Genomic DNA, 13,991 nt, shown 5'->3' on the forward strand with positions numbered 1-13,991 from the left:
ACTTTACCATGGAAATCCAGCAGAACATTACAAAATACCATGGAAATGATTGCATCACAATACCAGGCAGCCATTGCAAGTGTACCCATGACTTTACCAGTCAAATTGCCAGCGTTAGAGCTTCTAAGTCCGATTTATTCATTCATTTTCTATGATGTTGAACACGTTTCTAATGTCAAATTAACACATTATTAGCAGCAAATGTGTTAAATTATAGCCATGGTGTGAAAGGGATAATCAACTCGGGGCTCTATGTGTTCCCTTGAAAATAACGCAACTCCGTGGAAGGTTAGTAGAACACATCTAGTTGATTATTTTCCATAGAACGCATACCCATTCCATTGCATGAGCCATATCAGTTAGCATAATTTGAATGAACATTCTACATTACCATGGCAACCCAGCATCAGTTGATAGAACATTTAAAAATACAATGGCAATTATTGCATCACAATACTAGGCAGCCACAGATGCAGTAAAGCGGTCAATTCAACTTGACCAAAACAATGGAATTGCTATGTAAACGTGGGGGAAAGATGGTCTCCTCACTGCCCCCCAGTAAAATGTCTACATTTCGGCTATTATTTATGTTTATTTTATACTATGTTGAGGTAAAAATCAGAGTATAATGATTGTATGGATGTCAACCCAAACACATGTTCATGTCATCCTCACCAATCAATTGCATTACAGTTAAACGACTGACTACCATCAACGATTTCTGTATGCTAGCGAGTTTATACTAATGGGAGTTAGCAGTCACTTTTAAAACTGAAAAGGGACAACTTCTACATGTTATGCAGTGAAAACAGCCAAATATATCCAAATCGGACATAAGTAAGCACAGTGGGCATGTTAAAACGCATATATCATGACGGATTTGACAAATATTCACTTTGTTAGATTAGATTTGTTGAACATGTGCCAATCTGGTCAATGGAACATCTGCTTTCCATTGACTTCTTTAACGCATCTGTTGGGAGTGTACCCAAGTCTTTTTTAGTTTTACATTTAATTTCACCTTTATTTAACCAGGTAGGCCAGTTGAGAACAAGTTCTCATTTACAACTGCGACCTGGCCAAGATAAAGCAAAGCAGTGCGACACAAACAACAACACAGAGTTACACATGGGATAAACAAATGTACAGTCAATAGCACAATAGAAAAATCTATATACAGTGTGTGCAAATGTAGTAAGATTAGGGAGGTAAGGCAATAAATAGGCAACAGAGGTGAAATAATTACAATTTAGCAATTAAACACTGGAGTGATAGATGTGCAGAAGATGAATGTGCAAGTACAGATACTGGGGTGCAAAGGAGCAAAAAAATAAATAACAATATGGGGACGAGGAAGTTGGGTGGGCTCTTTACAGACGGGCCGTGCACGGGTGCAATGATCGGTAAGCTGCTCTGACAGCTGACGCTTAAAGATATCAGACTCCAGCTTCAGGGATTTTTTCAATTCGTTCCAGTCATTGGCAGCAGAGAACTGGAAGGAAAGGGAGCCAAAGGGGGAGTTGGCTTTGGGGATGACCAGTGAAATATACCTGCTGGAACGCGTGCTACGGGTGGGTGCTGCTATGGTGACCAGTGAGCTGAGATGAGGCGGGGCTTTACCTAGCAAAGACTTATAGATGACCTGAAGCCAGTGGGTTTGGCAATGAATATGAAGCTAGGGTCAGCCAACAAGAGCATACAGGTCGCAGTGGTGGGTAGTATATGGGGCTTTGGTGACAAAACGGATGGCACTGTGATAGACTATATCCAATTTGCTGAGTAGAGTGTTGGAGGCTATTTTGTAAATGACATCGCCGAAGTCAAGGATCGGTAGGATAGTCAGTTTTACGAGGGTATGTTTGGCAACATGAGTGAAAGATGCTTTGTTGCGAAAAAGGAAGCCAATTCTAGATTTACTTTTGGATTGGAGATGCTTAATGTGAGTCTCGAAGGAGAGTTTACATTCTAACCAGACACCTAGTTATTTGTCGTGGTCCACATATTCTAAGTTAGAACCGTCTAGAGTATCTAGTGATGCTAGACGGGCGGTCCTGTATGGCAGCAAAGGCAGCAATCGGATGAAGAGCATGCATTTAGTTCTACTTGCATTTAAGAGCAGTTGGAGGCCACGGAAGGAGTGTTTGTATGGCAATGAAGATCGTCTGGAGGTTTGTTAACACAATGTTCAAAGAAGGGCCAGAAGTATACAGAATGGTGTCGTCTGCGTAGAGGTGGATCAGAGAATCACCAGCAGCAAGAGCGACATCATTGATGTATACAGAGAAAAGAGTCTGCCCGAGAATTGTGGCACCCCCATAGAGACTGTCAGAGGTCCGGACAACAGGCCCTCTGATTTGACACACTGAACTCTATCTGAGAAGTAGTTGGTGAACCAGGCGGTCATTTGAGAAACCAAGGCTGTTGAGTCTGCTGATAAGAATGCGGTGATTGACAGAGTCAAAGCCTTGGCCAGGTCGATAAATACGTCTGCACAGTATTGTATTTTATTTGATGGCGGTTATGATATCGTTTAGGACCTTGAGCATGGCTGAGGTGCACCCATGACCAGCTCAGAAACCAGATTGCATAGCGGAGAAGGTACAGTGGGATTCGAAATGGTCGGTGATCTGTTTGTTAACTTGGCTTTCAAAGACTTTAGAAAAGCAGGGTAGGATAGATATAGGTTGGTAACAGTTTGGGTAGAGAGTCTATCCCCCTTTGTAAAGGGGGATGACCACGTCAGCTTTCCAATCTTTAGGGATCTCAGACGATACGAAAGAGAGGTTGAACAGGCTAGTAATAGGGGTTGCAACAATTGCAGCAGAAAATTATTTAAGAGAGGGTCCAGATTGTCTTGCCCAGCTGATTTGCAGTGGTCCAGATTTTTCATCTCTTTCAGAACATCAACTATCTGGATATGGGTGAAGGAGAAATGGGGGAGGCTTGGGCAAGTTGCTGTGAGTGGCACAGTGCTGCTGACCGGGGTAGGGGTAGCCAGGTACAGCTGGGGGCTGAGTGGGGTCTGTAACAAGCGGTAACAGTGAGAGACTTATTTCTGGAAAGGTGCATTTTTAAAAGAAGATGCTCGATCTGTTTGGGTGCAGACCTGGATAGCATGGCAGAACTCTGCAGACTAACTCCACCCTGTGTGGCAGTTCTATCTTAGCGGAAAATGTTGGAGTTGGAAATTTCCGAATTTTTGGCGGCTTTCCTAAGTCAGGATTCAGACACGGCTAGTACATCAGGGTTGGCAGAGTGTGCTAAAGCAGAGAATAAAACAAACTTAGGGAGGAGGCTTCTGATGTTAACATGCATGAAACCAAGGCTTTTACAGTTACAGAAGTCAACAAATGAGAGCGCCTGGGGAATAGGAGTGGAACACGGGGCTACAGGGCCTGGGTTAACCACTACATCACCAGAGGAACAGAGGGGGAGTAGGGTAAGGGTATGGCTGAAGGCTATAAGAACTGGTCATCTAGTGGTTTGGGGACAGAGAATGAGGAGCAGATTTCTGGGCGTGGTAGAATAGATTCAGGGCATAATGTACAGACAATGGTATGGTAGGATGTGAATACCGTGGAGGTAAACTTAGGCGTTGAGTGACGATGAGGTTGCATCTCTGGAGGCACCAGTTAAACCAGGTGAGGTCTCCGCATGTGTTTGGGGTGGGACAAAATAGCTATCCAAGGCATTTTGAGTGCGACTGAAGGCTCTACAGTGAAATAAAACAATAAGAACTAGCCAAGACAGCAGTAGACAAGACATATTGACATTAGAGAGAGGCATAAAGCAGTCACAGGTGTTGATCAGGAGAGCCAAGACAACAACGGGTAAATGGTGATGAATGTGCAGAGCGGGTCAGTTAGGTACATACAGGACCGGAGTTTGAGGCTGGGGCTGACAGGTAAACAAAATGAGGTACCGTGCTATTGAAACAGTCCAGGGAGCATCAGCTGTGCAGCCGAGTGATCATAGGGTCAAAAGAGCAGCAATAGGTGAGTCAGGGTGCCGTTCGGTAGTCGTTACTACGCAAGGTGAGCAGAGGACACAGCGTTCAGAAAAGCTAGCGGGCCAGGGCTAGTAGATGGTTCTTTGTAACAGAATAGCCTGTTGAGAACACAGTGGGCGATCACGTCGGCAGTCCAGTCGTGATGGATTGGCGGGGCTCCGTGTCGACAATAAAGGGTCCAGGCCAATTGGCACAGGAGGTATTGTAGCCCTAGAATTAGCTGGTATGTGGGCCTAGCTCGAGGCTAGCTGGTGCTTGCTTTGGGACAGCGGCGTTAGCTAACAGTAGCCACAAGTTTGCAGCTAGGTAGCTGCAATGATCCGGTGTAATGATCCGGAGCGGCAGGAATCCGGTGATGTGGTAGAGAGAAGCAGTCCAATATGCTTTGGATTGATATCGTGCTGTGCAGGATGGCAAGTGATGTCCGAGCTAAGGCTTGCTGGTGCCCTAGAAAAAGGTGAAGACCGTTAGCCGTGGCTAACAAAGACTAGTTAGCTGGCTAGATCCTGATGGAAGTTCCAGTTATAAGGAATAAAAATAGCAGATCCGTACCACATTCTCAGATTATTGCATGGTTTGCTTTTTCCGTAAAGTTTTTTTGAAATCTGACACAGCGGTTGCAGTAAGGAGAGGTATATCTATATTTCCATGTCTATCAATTGTATTATCATCGACATTGATAATGAGTATTTCTGTAAAATTGTGTGGCTCTCTGCAATATCACCGGATGTTTTTGGAACTAGTGAACGTAACGCGCCAATGTATACTGAGATTGTTTCATACAAATATGACCTTTATCAAACAAAACATACATGTATTGTGTAACATGAAGTCCTATGAGTGTCATCTGATGAAGATCGTCAAAGGTTAGTGATTAATTTTGATCTCTATTTGTGCTTTTTGTGACTCCTTTCTTTATCTGGAAAAATGGCTGTGTCTTTCTGTGAGTTGGTGGTGACCTAACATAATCGTTTGTGGTGCTTTCGCTGTAAAGCCTATTTGAAATCGGACACTGCGGTGGGATTAACAAAAAGATTACCTTTAAAACGGTATAAAATACTTGTATGTTTGAGGAATTTTAATTATGAGATTTCTGTTGTTTTGAATTTGTCGCCCTGAACTTTCACTGGCTGTTGTCATATCGATCCCGTTAACGGGATTGCAGCCCTAAGAAGTTTTAAAGGAAAAAGTTTATTCCAGTCCGCAGTGAGTAATCACTTTTCTGATGTCCAGAAGTTATTTTCAGTCATAAGAGATGGTAGCAGCAACATTATGTACACAATAAGTTAAAAAATAAGTTACACAAAAAGTTTTTTATATATTTTTTTATGTATGTAAAACGTCAGCCATGTTCTTTGTCGCTATTTTATACACACTTTTACAGACTAAATTAATAAACAAACATTAAGACTAATCCCTTCTACCTAATCCTTTACTTAGAAAATAAAAAATAGGCTTTTTGTAAATATTTTCCTTTATAATTTCCCCCTAACCCCCCCCTAATTGGAGTAAACTAATGGACAACAACACTTAGGTTTCTACTTCCATTTTATACATACTATATACATTTCACGGACACAGTATATTTTACAATTAGTTATCTTTTGTTTGTTTTTAGTCCCATCCTTCAGATCCACTTAACACCTCCCATCTATCTCAGAACAGCATGCAGTTGAGTTCTATTTCCATATTTTTTTCAACAGTGCTGTGATGTTTCACAACAGTTCTGAAAATTCTGTAAATTAAAAATAAACATTTTGTTAAGAGCATTATTATATCATTGATAGATTGACTATGACTTTCTAAATCACCCAGCAGTGCTATTTGCAGAGGGGTACATAACTTGGCAGGGGGTCCTCCCATTTTTGGGGGCATCTAAAGCACATTTCCTGCATTTCTACACAATCTAATATGACCCAAGGCCCTTCTTGGCGTCTCTATTTAGAACAAAAAGTAAGCAAAAATGCCAGTCATCAAGCTAGGTAAGATTATTAAACATATTTTTTCGATTGAAAAGACTAAACTAGATCCATGATAATTCAAATATCAATATTGTGTTGCACATTTTAACCAATAGCCTAAACAGTGAACAACTTTTACAGAAAGTACAAAGACAACTTTGTATTTTCTTAAGACATCCTCTATATCAAATTTCAGCCAGACCGCCTAGCTAAAAAATGTAATCATGATGAAAATGAAAGGCACTATGGTGTGCGAGCATTACGCATTGTCATTTTCAATTAATGTGAATTACCCATTTGTCTCTGCCTGCAAATCCTTCTCCGAAAAGGTAAGCTATGTCCTATAGGACTATGCAAAACGTAGTAGCAAGTGTTGCTGTCATCATTATTGCTGCTTTCTGTTCAGTAGATCAGGTGCTCGTGTGGTCTACTTAAATCGAGAAGGCTATAGCCTATGTATACATGGGCGGAGAAGCATGGGACAGTTATCTTTCTAAGGAAATGTACCTCCTAAATAAGCTATTTTTAAGTTATTTTTGCGCATTTGATATTGCCTATAGGGCACAACATTGCTGGGACCATGGCTGGCAAGTGAGCTGCGTCACACACTAAAATAACATTGCGGGACTGCTGTTGGGTTTGGGACCCAAACACTGTAGGTATTTGTCCTTGTCTTGCCTGATCGGGGCTAAGCAGTGATCTGTGACGTTTAAGTAGTCTGACTGATTGATCTGTTGAACATCTTGTTGTTCCTGCTATAGCAAACAGATAGCATGCCGCTGATAGACAGTGCCTCTGCCTGTATATTGTGCTGTTGCCCTTCTCAATGTGTCGCTGATGTACATCTCTGGTCCTGGCTTATAGACGACCTTCAGGCTGTAGTTTTGCAGAGTCAGGAGCATGCTTTGAAGCCTCTTGGGTGTGTTGAGGAGAGGTTTATTAAATATGGCAATGAGTGGTTTGTGGTCAGTTTCAGCGGTGACCAGCTCTCGACCATGGGGTTGAGAGCTGCGGTGGGGTTGAGTGCTCTCGAGGCAAACGCAATGGGATAGCCTTTCTGCATAAGGCAACATCCAAATCCACTTTGGCTGGAGTCGCTCTGGATTGTGACAGGCTTCGTAACGTCGTAGTAGCACAACACTGGCATGGATGAAGCCAGAGATTCAATCTCCTTCACCAAGGCCTTTTGTTTGGGTAGCCAGTGCCATGGTGTGTCATTGTCTAGCAGCCGGCGCAGAGGCTCACAGACTGCTGATATGTGTGGCATGAACTTTGCAAGATAGTTGCAAAGCCGATGAGACGGTGCACCCCTTTTACATCAGACAGGTTTGGCATGTCGAGGATCACGCTGACTTTGTCTGTGTCTGGCCTTTGGCCGAGAGAATGTGACCATGGTAGTGAACGTCTCACTTCGAACTGCATCTTTTTCAGGCCAAGGCGCAGCTTAACTGATTGGCAGTGCTCCATCAGTGCCAGGAGCTTCACCTCGAGGTCGTGATGAGGACATCATCAGCGATGGGTTCAATGCCCTTGAGCCCAGCCAGTAACGCCTGCTGCTTCCGTTGGTATACATCAGGCTCCACGGAAACACCAAACGGGAGCTTGAGCCAGCGTTTCCGACCCTAGGGGGTCCAGAAGGTAGTCATGAAACTGCTTTCTTCTGCCATTTTGCATTGCAGGAATGCATCTCGGGTGTCCACCAAGGTGAAAATCCTGGTCTTGGGAAGCTTGTAGAGGACATCCTCCAGTGCCGGCATGATGTAGAGAGAGAGTTATAGTGCTTGGTTCAGATGCTTTGGGTCGATGCAGACTCTCAGCTTCTCTTGACTTTTTCACTATGACCATATTGCTGATCCAGTCAGTTGGTTCAGTCACGTGGACATCGGCTTCATACTTGTCCAGCTGGGCCTTCACAGCCACTTTCATTGCAATGGGCACACAGCGCGGAGCACACTGGACAGGAGTGACACTCTCATCCAATTCAATGTGTAGTACCTCCCCAGGTACTAATTCAACGGGCCTGTTGAATACATTGTCATATCTGATGAGTAGATGTTCTTTAGACAGGGGTCCATACTGGACATGATCCACAATGTGCAGGTCATTTGGTACAGTGAACTGCATCAGTCCCAGGCGTTTGCATGTAGAGCCTGAAAGAAGATGTTGACTGGTTTTCAGGATCTCAAGTTGCAACTTGTTTTTGTGTCGGTCTCAAAGATGCCCATAGAGCTCATTAGCTCTCCTGAGTACAGCTTTAGTCTAGTGTCGCTGGATAGGAGATGTGTGTCAGGTGCCAGATTGATTTTGCTGTAGATATCATTAGAGGGCAACAATGTTTTGATTCGTCTCCAAAAAACAATGTTTTAATGGACTTGAAAGAATCAGACAAAACCATATATTGTTTCAATAATGTTTATTTCAGAGGTTACAACTGAAAATACTTTACTTGACATGTCTCTGACCCTGATACAACTGCCAAACACACTGCAATTGCATTCATCTCGTCACACACAATTATTCAACACCATTAGTCTAAACACATTCACACTCGACAAAAAGCATAGGCAATTCAGATATTATACTACAAAGTTTAAATATATAGGGAAACTGACTTGAATGAGTACAACGGTTTTCAAACCTGTCATGTAGAGGGAAAGCTGATCAATGTTGTACAAAGGGAGAAAAGCGTAGTAGAGCTGCAATGTCAAGTGATACAACCCAAGATGATATTGTTTTGGAATGAAGACGGGCTGGCTCTGTTGGACCAGGTTCCGAGGGCAGCTCCTCTGGCTCAGTAGTCTCTCCTGTCCTGGTTTTGGTAGCCTCCCCTGTAGCCGCCACCACCACCCTGGTAGCCGCCACCACCACCCTGATAGCCGCCACCACCACCCTGATAGCCGCCACCACCACCCTGATAGCCCCCCCTGTTCTGCCCCTGGTAGCCACCACCGCCTCGGTTTCCATCTGTGAAGAGAAACAAAGATGGAGAAAGAAAGAAAAGAACAATTAAATGAGGAAAATGTGAACAGAAAAGTAAAACGTCCAGACAAAAAGAGCTGAAAAGACCGAGACATTTTGTTACATTACAGCCTTATTCTAAAATGGATTAAATTGTTTTCTCCCCCCCCCAATATACACACAATACCCCATAATGACAAAGCAAAAACAGGTTTTTAGACATTTTTGCAAATATATATAAAAAAGTATTCACACTGTTTCCTCAGTACATTGCTGGAGCACATTTGGCAGAGATAAGTCTCGAGCCTTCTTGCGTAGGATTATAGAAATGTTTGCAAATTTATTACAAATAAAAACAAAATTACATTTACACCATTATTCAGACCCTTTACTCAGTAATCTGTTGAAGCAGCTTTGGCAGCGATTACAGCATGACGCTACAAGCTTGGCACAACTGCATTTGGGTAGTTTCTGCCATTCTTCTCTACAAATCTTCTCAAGCTCTGTCAGATTGGATGGGGAGCGTCGCTACACAGCTTTTTTCAGGTCTCTCTAGAGATGTTTGATCAGGTTTAAGTCCGGGCTCTGGCTGGGCCACTTAAAGGACATTGAGATTTCTCCCGAATCCACTCCTGCATTGGCTGGCTGTGTGCTTAGGATAGTTGTGATGTTGGAAGGTAAACCTTCGCCCCAGTCAGAGGTCCTGAGCAGGTTTCCATCAAGGATCTCGCTCTGTACTTTGCTCCGTTCATCTTTCCCTCGATCCTGATTAGTTTCCCAGTCCCTGCCGCTGAAAAACATCCCCACAGCATGATGCTGCCACAGCCATGCTTTACCGTAGGGGTGCCTTTCCCCAGATCTGTGCCTCGACACAATCCTGTCTCTGAGCTCTACGGACAATTCCTTCAACCTCATGGCTTGGTTTTTGGTCTGAAATGCACTGTCAATTGCGGGACCTTATAAACAGTGTATTTGTTAAGTATTCAGATCCCTTGACTTCTTCCATATTTTGTTACATTACAAATATTCAGACCCTTTGCTATCAGACTTAAAGTTGAGCACATGTGCATCCTGTTTCCATTGATTATCCTTGAGATGCTTCTACAACTTGATTGGAGTCCACCTGTGGTAAATTAAATTGATTGGACATGATTTGGAAAGGCACACACACTTGCCTGTATAAGGTCCAACAACTGACAGTGCATGTCAGAGCAAAAACCAAGCCATGAGGTTGAAGGAATTGTCCGTAGAACTCGGAGACAGGATTGTGTCAAGGCACATATCTGGGGAAGGGCACCAAAAAATGTCTGCAGCATTGAAGGTCCCCAAGAACACAGTGGCCTCAATCATTCTTAAATGCAAGAAGTTTGGAACCGCCAAGACTTTTCCTAGAGCCGGCCACTGTCAAACTGAGCAATCGGGAGATGAAGAATAACCCGTTGGTCACTTTGACAGAGCTCCAGAGTTCCTCTGTGGAGGTGGGAGAATCTTCCAGAAGGACAACCATCTCTGTAGCACTCCACCAATCAGGCCTTTATGGTAGAGTGGTGAGACGGAAGCCACTTCTCAGTTAAAGGGAAGACAGCCTGCTTGGAGTTTGCCAAAAGTCACCCAAAGACCATGAGAAACAAGATTATCTGGTCTGATGACACCAATGTAACTCTTTGGCCTGAATACCTAAATCAAATCAAATTCTATTTGTCACATACACATGGTTAGCAGATGTTAATGCGAGTGTAGCGAAATGCTTGTGCTTCTAGTTCCGACAATGCAGTAATAACCAACGAGTAATCTAACTAACAATTCCAAAACTACTACCTTATCCACACAAGTGTAAAGGGATAAAGAATATGTACATAAAGATATATGAATGAGTGATGGTACAGAGCGGCATAGGCAAGATGTAGTAGACGGTATTGAGTACAGTATATACATATGAGATGAGTATGTAAACAAAGTGGCATAGTTTAAAGTGGCTAGTACCTAGCGTCACATCTGGCGGAAACCTGGTACCATCCCTACGGTGAAGCATGGTGGTGGCAATGTTTGTCAGTGGCAGGGAGACTAGTCCAGGATCGAGGGAAAGATGAGCTGAGCAAGTTACAGAGAGATACTTGATGAAAACCTGCTCCAGAGCACTAAGGTGGTGCGAAGGTTCATACAGCCAAGACAATGCAGGAGTGGCTTCGGGACAAGTCTCTGAATGTCCTTGAGTGGCCCAACTAGAGCTCGGACCTGAACCCAATCTAACATCTCTAGAGAGACCTGAAAATAGCTGTGCAGCGATGCTCCCCATCCAACCTGACAGAGCTTGAGAGGATCTGCAGAGAAGAATGGGAGAAACTCCTTGTAGTGTCATACCCAAGTAGAGTCAAGGCTGTAATCGCTGCCAAAGGCGCTTCAACAAAGTACTGAGTAAAGGGTCTGAATACCTATGTAAATGTCATCCATTTGTAATAAATTAGCTCAAATTTCTATAAACCTGTTTTTGCTTCGTCATTAAGTGGTATTGTGTGTAGATCGAGGGGAAAAAACAATTTAATAATTTGTAGAATAAGGCTGTACTGTAACAAAATGTGGAAAAAGTCAAGAGGTCTGAACACTTTTCGAATGCACTGTAGTCCGCTGTGTGCCTTTCCAAATCATGTCCAATCAATTGAATTTACCACAGGTGGACTCCAATCAAGTTGTAGAAAATCAAGGATGATCAATGGAAACAGGATGCACCTGAGGTCAATTGAGTCTCATAGCAAAGGGTCTGAATACTTATGTAAAAAAAAAAAAAAAGATATATTTTTTATATATTTTATACATTTCTAAAAACCTGTTTTTGCTTTGTCATTATAGGGTATTGTGTGTAGTATGATGAGAGAAAAAAAACAATGCAATCAATTTTAGAATGAGGCTGTAACATAACAAATGTGGAAAAAAGTCAAGGGGTCTGAATACTTTCCAAATGCATTGTACTATGTGTGGGCTAATGCTAACAAGTTGTGCGAAGAACAGAAGTGAAAGACAGAGAGAATGAAATGTTGGGGGATGTTTTTAGTGGCCAGAGGTTCTGGCATGAAGGGATGATAAGGGGGACTGCAGGTCACAGACTGGATTTAAGAAAAAAGAGAAGTAAAATTCAGACATTTAGAGGATAAAGGTGGTATAAATTAATATGCACCTCGGTTGTAACTGCCTTGCCTCGGTTGGTAATCTCCTCCGTCTGAAACCAACCACAAACGGTAAGCATGTGCCAGACCACAACTAATGTGTCCAATATATTCTAAAAATGACATTTTTGCTTGTTTGCATTGGGTGCTTATGCGGTGGTTAGTTACGCTTTCATCATTTGCATTGTGGGTTTAGGGTACTTTTCTTGATCAAACAAAACAATTTTTTTTTTCTCTAACTAAATATGAAGTTGATAGTATGTTTGAAATACCGGTTTCTTTAGACCTACCTAAACACAACCAATGCATTGTTTTTACGATGGTATATATATAAACTGAAATTAGTACACTTAAAAGGATAATTCTGTTTATAGGTGTCAAATCCCATTCTAGACTACTACTGTCCAAGGCTTGGGCATTGCGAAATGGGAAAAGAGGGGACTGCAAGCTCACTGACAGTGGCTTTAAGAAGAAAAAGAAAAATTCAGACATTCATAAGAAAATAAAGGTGGTATAAAATGGTTCATAAGCACCTCGGTTGTAACCGCCTTGCCTCTGTTGGTAACCGCCTCTGTCTGAAACCAACTGTAACCATAAACTGTAAGCACGAGCGAGGCCACAACTGATTATCCAATTATAATCCACAAATGACTTGTGCAGTTTAATAATGTCTACACATTTGTGCTTGTTCACACTTTTTTTTTTTATCGAGTAGTTGTTCAGCTACACTTTCATCAATTGACCTTACATCTTGCATGCGGGTTTCGGTCAAATATTTCTCATAGCAAGAAGCTGTTACTGGGTTCAATTACATGTTCTTTCTGTTTCATAGTTTAAGCTAGAGCAATCCTTAAATAAAATGGATTAAACATTTAATTGCTGTTTTTTTTTTTTCCCAAAGACACATTTTCCTTTAAACAGTTATAGTATTTACAGAACAGTAAACCCATGAATACATTGTGTTCTTAGAAATTCTAACTTACAGTATCCTAATGTTTCTCGAAAACCGCCTAAACACAACCACATCCTGATGGTTCTAGACTAGTGACAACCATGTCCAGCGGCTCTGGCACGACAGAATGATAAGAGGGGTCTGCAGCTCACTCATAGTGGCTTTAAAAATATTCTAAGCATTTAATTTTTTTAATAAAGACATTCTTTAGAAAATAAAGGCAGTAGAAATGTGTTCATAAGCACCTCTGTTGTAACCTCCTTGCTTCTGTTGGTAGCCGCCTCTCTGACTGTCTGAAAACGTACAATGAAAACCGTTTACACACACACAGCTGTGACATGTCATGTGAGCGAAAAAAAACACGTTTTACTACATATAATAAAAATGTCTGTCTCTCTCTCACATACAAACTGAAATAAGACACATACACAGTCGCTATCTTATAAGATTCAGACAAGCATGCATTTAAATCAATTATTTTAAACACCTCGGTTGTAACCGCCTTGCTTCTGTTGGTAACTGCCTCTCTGGTCTGAAACCGTACAGTGAAAACAGTTTAGAAACGCACAGCTGCGGCACGTAATGAGCGTGGGCATACACACATAAGGATACATTTTTTATTTTTTTAATCTTCCTGTTTTTTCCCCACACAATATATGCCTATTGCCTACAGGCACCAATACCCTTTTCACACTAATCGTGCCAGCCACAATCTCATTGTGCTACCGTAATATTTTATTTTCACATTGTCCTCTTTGGCACAGTTCCAGTATTTATGGTGGATGTATAACCAGGCCAGTGCAGTACAGCTCTGCCCAACTTGGCTCAATAGTGAGAAATGGGCAATACACACCACCACAATCACACATATTAAATAAAACATGCATATTAATTAGCGCTCAATGCATTAGGAGAAAAAAAACATCATTACAACATTCAGAAGCGACCTC

General features: G+C 42.2%; 1 protein-coding gene across 12 annotated transcripts in view; it reads right to left on the minus strand.

Moving 5' to 3' along the window:
- Positions 1–8,368: 8,368 nt before the first annotated feature.
- LOC112223839 (eukaryotic translation initiation factor 3 subunit C-like) overlaps positions 8,369–13,991 on the minus strand; it is an 80,137-nt gene continuing 74,514 nt past the window's right edge. For 4 of the 12 annotated variants that reach the window (XM_042305187.1, XM_042305185.1, XM_042305194.1 and 1 more), the window contains 5 exons: positions 13,529–13,573; positions 13,287–13,334; positions 12,623–12,674; positions 12,101–12,142; positions 8,369–8,934 (listed from right to left, as the gene is read on the minus strand). In XM_042305187.1, the coding sequence (XP_042161121.1) occupies positions 8,547–8,934; positions 12,101–12,142; positions 12,623–12,674; positions 13,287–13,334; positions 13,529–13,573 (575 nt within the window). In that variant the 3' untranslated portion in view covers positions 8,369–8,546. The remainder of the gene's footprint in view (positions 8,935–12,100; positions 12,143–12,622; positions 12,675–13,286; positions 13,335–13,528; positions 13,574–13,991) is intronic. The other 8 variants (XM_024387096.2, XM_042305189.1, XM_042305186.1 and 5 more) reach the window with 8 other exon arrangements.

Source organism: Oncorhynchus tshawytscha, linkage group LG24 (assembly GCF_018296145.1).
Source record: "Oncorhynchus tshawytscha isolate Ot180627B linkage group LG24, Otsh_v2.0, whole genome shotgun sequence".
Lineage (NCBI taxonomy): Eukaryota > Metazoa > Chordata > Actinopteri > Salmoniformes > Salmonidae > Oncorhynchus > Oncorhynchus tshawytscha.